Raw genomic sequence first — 9,281 nt, 5'->3', positions numbered from 1 at the left:
TGCTAGATGTGTATTAATTCTACGGTCTTGTCGCTCCTGTGTTGCCGTTAGCAGTCGACTTACCTACGTTGTGTGTGATCGAGACTGAGTAGCACGAGGAGGTGGATAATGTGGCAGTCACATGTAGCAAGTCAACCGTTCAATGTGGAACTTCCAACGAAGTAGGCGTGTTCAAATCGTAGTGGGCGTTTCTGTCGAGGTAAGCATGTTCACATCACGTCCGGGTCACCAATGCGGGGGTGAGCTTTTATCGACAATATCAACCTTCATCTATGAAAAGATACCCCAGCATAGAATCTAATTAACATGCCTTATATACTAGTGAATTGTAATTGTAATTTTGTAGTGGTAGATACACTACAATTGTCTTCATTGTCGTTTGGTTTAGGTTATAGTTATTGATAATTCTCTTCTTTATTGTTTGATTTAGGATTTTGTTGATAATTGTTTCCTTTTCGTTGTATTTAGGAAATTTTGGATAATTGCTTCCTTTGTTATTTCGTTTAGAATTTTGCGATAATTTTATCCCTTGACATTTGGCTCAGGAAGTTTACGTTAATTCTCTCCTATCATTTGGTGTAGCATTTTGCAATAATTGTCTACTTTGTTTAGTTTCGATAATTGTCTCTTTTGTTGTTTGATTTACCTAATTGTAATTGCAATAACACACAAAACTGATACGATGCATATATAATAATACACAAACACATAATTAGAAAGTTATTTTATTTTAGAATACCAGCTTACAAAAAGAAATATATAAATGAATAATAAATAGGCGAAATCAAAAACAATATATTTCTTTTTATACCCGAAAGTTCATAGGCAACTACTTTTCCAATACCCCGTCTTTAACACACTCACCCTTCCTTGCAAATAAACTTTATTACCTAGAGGTTTGAATTTTTCTTAAATTAAACAAACCAAAACGGACTGACTTTTCACTTTGACAATTTCAATTCCAAAGAGAAAATTATTCACTTTGAAGATTCTAATTCTAAAGCTTAAAGAGAATAAGCTGTTGACGTTTACATCACAAAACCATTGGAAGAGGGGTGGCCGATAAAAAAATTCTCTACTAGTCTTAATTTTACCTTAGAATAGTAAAAATTTCATTCCTTACACTAAGAAGTCAAAATTATTCTTTCAGAAAACTTTTGTATATCGAAGTAAGAAAATATCTGATAAGACAAGATATTCGTTAACAGGAATAAAGAATTGATCTAATATATCACGAATAATTAAAGGACTAAACTTAGAAAGGCATCAGAATAAGCAAACGACAGTTCTTAATTCGTTCCTTCGAAGAAGAAAAAAATTAAATATTTCATAGATCCTTACTAGAAAAGATAATTTATCAAAGTAAGAAAGAATAATTTATCAAGATATATGAAAATATCTGTTTTTATCATCAGGTGGAAACAGGACTTTACAATGACTAGAGAATAATATGAAAAGTGCCTAATATGTTTTTGGTATCTAAAAAAAATAAATAAACAAAATAAATAAAAAAAATAACCAACTTTGAAAAACATGTAGGCAAAGTAAACAATAGTATGATTGAACTTCAAATTATAGCCATAACAGTCGAACCAAAAGAAACGAAATTGTCGGAAGTCATGAGTTCAAGGACTCATGTAAGAATGTTCAGCATTAAAGCGTTGTTGATTTTGCTTTTGTTTTCTTTTCGACTTTTTTGAACCCATCCCCTTTAGGGTAGAGACTCAGGTTGCATTTTTGGTAGTGTTCTTCACAATTGTCTTGATCCATTCCTAGTTTAGCTGCAACGAAGTAATGATTGTATTCATTCAATAGTTGTTCTGCTGCTCTTCCTGCCCTCTTGTGGCCGCCTTTCCTACAAAAAGTAAATAATTATATTTTACACCAAACGATGTTATTGTGTTTTAGATAACTTTAATGCATGCTTTTGAATTTTTACTATTTCTGTGTATTATAGTTGCCACATATTTTTATAATTAAAAAAATGCCATGTTCAGTACCTGATCTGTCAACCCCGCTTCTTTTAAGGATCTTTTCATTCGCCATCAAACTCACGCGTCAAAAGGAGGGGAGAATGATAAATAAGCCTTTTCTCATCTTTTTTTAATTTTCACGAATGAATTTATCAAGGATATTTACGTATCGGTGCTTTATCTTTCGAAACATGTAAAATACCGTAGTTGATGCCTGATTAGAATAAGACCAATAGTAATCGACCTACCCCCGAAGGAGTTTGCGGATAAGGGTTTCACCCGTTTGCACGTGACTAAACAGTACCAAACTACAGAAAAGTAAAAGTACTAAATTAAAAAGATTAAAACACATAGGAAAAATCCCAAAATCGAAAAAGTAAAATAAAAATAAAACAGAATAAAGATTAAAAGTGCTTAAAACATCAAAGTGGATAAAATCAACCTACAATAAAAGTGTCAAAAATACAGGTAAAAACATATAAAAGTAAGGTCAGGTAAAACATCAAATTGTAAAATATGAAAAATCACATTAAAAATAAAAAAGACTAAAATAAGCCCAATAGAATAAGCCTGATTAGAATAAAAGATAACGGATGTTATTCCGAAATTTCTAAGAATTTTATATGGTAATATAATTCTGCAATCAGAATTTTCAGAAGGGTAATTTAGCATTACACCTTTTTCTGTTTTTAGATTTGTGAAGGCAAAAAAAAATCTGTTTTTTTTGCGTAATTTAAGCTACGAAATTAAGTTGAATGGATCCAAATATATTTTTGTCAGATTACAAAAAAGTAAAGAAAAAAAATATAGTAAACTATATCCAAAATTACTAACCACAATGAGTAAAATTCATCATACTCCAGAAAGATGTCAATCACTGTTTTTTTTCCCTTCCCAATCTTAATGCTGTCCGAGTTAACGGAAACACTTGTTAAATCAACATTGATTTCTGGAAAATTAACCCAAACGTATTTTCGAAACACAAAAATAAACTTTCTCCGTTCATCCAATAGGCGACTTGCAACTCCAGGAAAAGTAAAGTGATTATACCAAACCATGTGATTTGAATCATATTTAATTGGATAGCTGCAGGCAGCGCATGTGTGCCGAACCTGATTGGCTTCTAAATCGACAAATGGCACTATTTACCTACGATGATGTCACTTGCAAGTATCCAATTGCTAATTTATTATTTATACCCGAAGAAAATAATTTTTCATACATGTTCTTAATTAACGCTCTTAATTATTGGAGTTCATGCACTGATTAAGCCGTATTCAGCTCTATAACTGAGAATTTATATGGTTGCCCACTTAAATAAATAAATAAATAAACGAACTGTTGATTCGATTATTCAAATCGAGTTTTTGTCAATGTAATAGAGCAGGGCTTACTAAATGGTATTCCACGGAACCCTAGGGTTCCGCGGAAGGGTCTCTGGCATACCAAGATTAGTACTTACTTCAACTAGTTATTTACAAACTTGCAATTATATTTATATCCAATTAATAATTCATTAAATATTTTATATTTCCATCATTTTTATGAAATTATTCCAATTAAAATGCTTGTGAAGAAAGAAAATTCAAAACAACGTTTTTTACCAATAATAATATAATGAATGAATTATGAAAATGATATGCATTTATGGATAAATTGCATTAGTATGTCGCTACGAATGAAATAACCAAATTTCATAATGTTAACCATATATTTTTCTATCAATACTTATTTTCGCTTTTTTCGTTCTTTTTCAACGGAAAATGTATTTCAGCGCCCTCATTTTCAGTGCATTAAGATTAAATTAAAACAAGATGCTTCCCTAGAACTGGGAATTCCGACCTAAAACCCAATTTTAAGATTAATATCGATGAAAAAATTTCATTCTTCATTCATTCACTAAATGTTTTCAAAATAATTAATAGTCTTCCATCAATAAATATGTTCACAATTGCTAATGAAATTTATTCATTAAAGGGTCGATCACTTAAGGTTGCCAAAAAAAGGTCGATCTCTAAGGGTTCCATAGTCGAAAAAATTTAGAAACCGTTGCAATAGAGAAATAAGCAGTCGATTAAAAAGTGAAATTAAGAAGAATGTCTAATAACAATGTTAGTTACTTAAATAATATCTAATTTTATGATTCACTTATTCATATTTGATTTAAAATCTCCTATAAACATTTATATTTTTATTAAATATGCGTTTCTTCGTAGTTTTTGTTTCATGTATCAAAAATTTTCTATACAAGGTCGCATTTTTCGAGATTTAAAGAATATTTTTTTTAAAATAGGAATTTAAAATTTTGCAGCAAGTTTAAAATTTAGGCGGCTATTTTAAAATATTATGTGTGCAAGTTTAGAAAGTAATTTTAAAAGATTCGGGAAGATATTTTAAATTTAGATTTTTGAAAGAAGCAGGAAAAATAAATACAATCCGTGGCATACATTCTTTTGAAAAATTATAAGCATGTATATGCCATTTTTCTCATTTTTAGCCAAAAAATAATTTATTTTCATTTTTCATAGTAAATTTTATAATTCTATAAATGATATTCAAATTTTAGAAATGTTATTTAAAATCGTAATTTGCAGCAAATTTGCAGTTATCCTGATAAGGGGCAAAATTATATCGTATTTCAGTTCAAGTTGAACGAAAGTACCGTAAGAAAAAATTAAAAAAGTTTGGTAATAGAGGGTTCAATTTGGCCACTTAGAAATTGGTTGTAGCAAATTTTAACGATATTGTGAATTCTAGCAGTGTAATGTGACAACTAACAATTAAAAAAGATGTCTAAGAACTTACTCCAACATGTGCAGTAAAGCTTCCTTGAAAAGCTCCAAATCAGGACTGACTCCATTTTGGGACACTTGTCTGTACATCTGACAAACGAAGAGTTGCTTGCATAAATCATCTGCAACATTCCATTGCCTGAAAGCTGAATGCAACATCTGAAGAAGCCTTCTCGTTTGTGATTCGGACAGCAATGGCAGCTTGGCAGAACTTGTGTCTCTCCTTAGCTTTAGTGATGACATGATGCCACTCAAGCCGTTCCCACCCATAGCCATCATTACGGCGGGTATCAGAGAAAGTCCATACAGCATGCCGCCCATCATGATGGTTCGTAATCCTCCCATAGATCCCAGAGTCGCGAAAGTTGACATGGGGAAGAAGGCCTGTCGCTCAAGGTTTGCTGCTGCTGCTGTGGTTGTGTTGTCTTTTATTTTGGGGACTTTCAAAGAGGTAATCACGTGATCAACATTGGCAGGATTGTCAAGAGGATCGGAAAAACCACAGTTCACTAGATTTTGACCGATTACCAAGACCAGTGCCATCATCAAAAATTTTAGAATTGACATATTGAATAGCTAAGGGAAAAAGAACTATCAATACATAGTTTCTAGGGCTAATAAAAGATATTTTCATGTAATATACATGGTGATACAGAACGAAAAATTTAACATATATTTTTTAAATACTTGGGGAAAAGAGCAAAAATATGCACATCGGTGGTCATAAAGTAATAGTTAGGCAGGGAGAAACAAAAACAGTATCGATATTTAAGGAATCACGACAGAGGAAAGCCAGATTTGGTTGATTGTCGAAAGAAATAGAAGGTTAAAAGCAAAGTTTAGAAGCACATTCAAGTTTCGCCAGGCAATTAAACTTGAAATTTTTCATTCCGTTTTCCTCACTAAAAATTCAACAGACGTCAATAACGGGTTTTGTTTCTCCCTCACTTAATTATTAATTAGAGATCTGAAGCAGCTTAATTTATTGTAATAAAATTAATTGGTTTTGGTTTTGGAAAGATTCAAGAGCTACATTTTAACTGCTACAGAACAACCTATATAATTTATGGAAAAATTGTCAACAAATTAACTCAATTCTAAATATTTTTTAAACTCTCATAATTTTCTAATTTATTTCTTTATCATAAATGATTTACTTAAAATATAATCTGAAATAAAGAGAAACAAAGTTTCTTTAAAATATGACGTTAGAGTTTTAAACTTACTTTATTAAGCAAGTTTAAAACTCTACCGTCATATTTTCGAGAATACTTTGTTTTTCTTTATTTCAGATTATATTTTATTAACTGTTATTATATTAACTGTTTCCTAAGACTTAATCTAATATTTTATTGACACGTACAAAAGCAAATGACAATCTGCCTTCAAATTTCATTACAACAAAATAAAACATTTATGAAGTTTAATTAACAATAATCTTTCAAAACAATAATTCATCTAATCTTTATAATCCCAATTTCATAATATTCCTTTTTTAAATCTCGTTTCTCAATTTTATTACCTCCGACACATTTTAAAGGCTGAATTATTTTAGAGAAGAATTTTCAAAAATTAAATTTAAGTTGAATTTTCGTGAACTTTAACCGTACAAACAGATACTTGGCTGGAAAATAATTACTTTAAAAGTATTTTTAAATTTAAATTTTGTTAACGTATTTAAAGCAAGGTGATAAGATAGTGAGACTAGTAATTTAAGGTAAGTAAATGAAAATTAAAAAAATGTCAACTAAATTTTATCTATCATTTACTTTATTTATTATGTATACAGGTGTTCTAAAAGTATAAAGATTTGTTTTAAAAATATTTGCATATTTACAATTAAGCTTTAAGAAATAAATGTAAAATCTAAATAATTATAAAACAAGTTTCCATTTTTTCTAAATGCAAACAAATCCAGTTTAAAAGTTCGGCTAAAATTTAGAAGAAAATAATAAAAAGAAAATAAGTCGATAAAATATGTCATGATAATGTTTTTTTAAACTAAACTATAATATAATATAATTACAATATTAAACTGTTCAATATTATCCTTGCTTTACAACAAAGATATTACTTATGCAAATAGTATACATGTAAAGTACTATGCAAATAAATAGAATGCAGATAAAGTAAGCTTTTATTTTTCCTTTAACAAATAAGTGCTGATATTTTATATTAATTTCAAACGATTATTGTCAGAAATGAACTATAATGTGTTTTTGAACATCGTAGTTTAGTTAAAAGACAGTTAAGAGCTTAAACTCAGAAAACGATTTCGCAAATGTGTAAAATTTTCAAAATAGTTTGCTAAAATAAATCTTTATTTTTTTCGCTTTATAATATCATTTCCAATAAATACAAAGTACTCTCTTGTACGAAGTTCAACTTGTAGCTAAGTATAATTATTATTACTTCACCATAAGTGTGCGTCAGTTTTTACACTATTTTATGGTTTTAGACATAGTTAAAAGACAGTTAAAAGCTTAAAATCAGAAAACGATTTCACAAATGTGTCAAATTTTCAAAATAGTTTGCTTAAATAAATCTTTATTTTTTTCGCCTTAAAATATCATTTCTGATAAATACAAAGTACTCTCTGTCTAAAATAATATTTTACGCCATGATAGCTAGAAAAAGAGGTGATTTTGAAATAAAGATTTTGTATACAACATAAGAATTCGGAATTTTTCCTCTAACGTACGAGAAATATAACTTCAAGTAGAATATTTCCGAACGAAAACGTTTTAGTAGGAATTATGATATGGAATCTTACCTTGAATCTGTAGTTATGATCTGACGTTCTATTTCATTTCTCATGTTTTTATATACGGGGTTCTAAGAGTTCAGTAAACCACTTCTGCGGAAGCGCCCTTCCTTGGGGAGAGGTCAAGCATGGAATTCGTTGTAAATCTTTAAACAGACTTTTGTTGTGGGCGGAAATGGTGCATGTTCTTTTTTATTAAGATATTCTTCTATAAGAATCTATTTGCGTGCCGTTTATACTACACCCTCTTTAGATTGATGATACAATCAAATTTTTTAAGAGTAACACAGTTTTTATTAAAAAAAATTTCCACTCGTTCGGCTTGTGGACACAGATTGCAATCTGTGTCCAATTTGCGATTGTTTTTGATCGCAACTTTGACTTGAAGAAATAAATGACTGAATCACCGCAATAGTGAGATAACTGGAAGATGTTTATGAACATTCTCTATTGTTTTTCTTTGATGCTCCATTGATATAACGGTCAGTAGAAATAATTAAATCAATCTGCTTTACACGTTTTTGGTATTCATATTTAGAGTAGAGTTATTTATTTCCGTAAGGAAAATATTCAATTACAGACGATATAAATAAATTTGTTATTACTGCAAACGATTATAAATAAAATATGTATTACTAGAACATTTCGACAAACTTTTGAGCTCAGCTTTTTATTTTTGAATTTTTCCTATTTAAAATTCAATAGAATGAAAAATGCTTTTTTAAATAAAGCATGAAAAAAAGCCATCATTTCAAAAATATTAATGTTATTTTTAGGTCGATTATTTTGGATATTACCCACAATCCCGCTATGTATAAAACACAGGTATTCTCTAGAATACCTTTGCATTTTATAGAATGTCTAATGTATTTCATACTTTGTAGGTTTCTTATTTGCCATTCTATAGAATGGAAAAAGTTAAATCGTTTCCTACTTTACCGGCAAATTTTCAGCATTCTATAGAAAGAATCGGTATTCTACAGAAAGCCGAACATTTTTGCAATGAAATGTTTCTATACGGTTTTACCGACACCTATAACATAAATTACAATAGAAACATCAGTAACATTTCATACAATAATGAAACTTCTGCAAATGAGAAATACAATTAAATCTCAAAAAATACACGATTAAATAGCTATTGTTTAGATATTTATTGTCATTAACTATCAACTAGGATAATATCACCATAGGTATTATTTATCCTCAGAGTTATTGTCAAATAGGAAATATTAATATATAAAACATTAATATAAGACATCAATGGGACCAATTTGTTCATGTTAATTGTTTTTTAAAAAATAATATTTCTGATGGCTGAACTAAAAATTATTTTTTCAATTAATAATATTACAGGTATTCAAATTTTCTCTACTTTTAAGACATATATAAACTTAAATTTGTAATGTGTTTATTAAATTTATGAAGAAAAAATACTTTACAAAACATTTCAGATGAAAACGAAGCAAAATTCTGCCTTATTAAATTTTGAGTAATCTTTTCTTAATGCATTCATCATTTTTGTGTAATATTCTAGCATAATTACAAATTCAAAAAGGGACTTAGTTTATCCGCTTATGCTTAGTTGCCTATTAATATTTAATTCATTACATTTTCTGATTCCTTATTACTTATCTTTATAAATAAGTTTTATAATTAGTACCCGGTAAAAAATATCCTATATAATTATGGTATTACTGGTACTTAAGTTGCTTAATCCATAAAATCCATTTTTACCGCAAAATATTCTAC

The 9,281-nt window shown here is 29.1% G+C and overlaps 1 protein-coding gene across 1 annotated transcript; it reads right to left on the bottom strand.

Annotated features, from left to right (window-relative positions):
- Nucleotides 1-711: 711 nt before the first annotated feature.
- Nucleotides 712-7,651, bottom strand: LOC107437566 (uncharacterized). Its single transcript, XM_016049625.4, has 3 exons — nt 7,539-7,651; nt 4,779-5,341; nt 712-1,855 (listed from the first exon to the last, which is right to left on the bottom strand). Exons 2-3 carry the CDS (start codon nt 5,330-5,332, stop codon nt 1,654-1,656), a joined length of 756 nt encoding a protein of 251 aa, XP_015905111.1. The 5' UTR covers nt 5,333-5,341; nt 7,539-7,651; the 3' UTR covers nt 712-1,653.
- Between the last annotated feature and the right edge of the window lie 1,630 nt (nt 7,652-9,281).

This window comes from Parasteatoda tepidariorum, chromosome 9 (genome assembly GCF_982258835.1).
Source record: "Parasteatoda tepidariorum strain Cologne lab strain chromosome 9, Ptep-v5.0, whole genome shotgun sequence".
Taxonomy (NCBI): Eukaryota; Metazoa; Arthropoda; class Arachnida; order Araneae; family Theridiidae; genus Parasteatoda; species Parasteatoda tepidariorum.
This window is presented reverse-complemented; position numbering and strand designations above follow the sequence as displayed.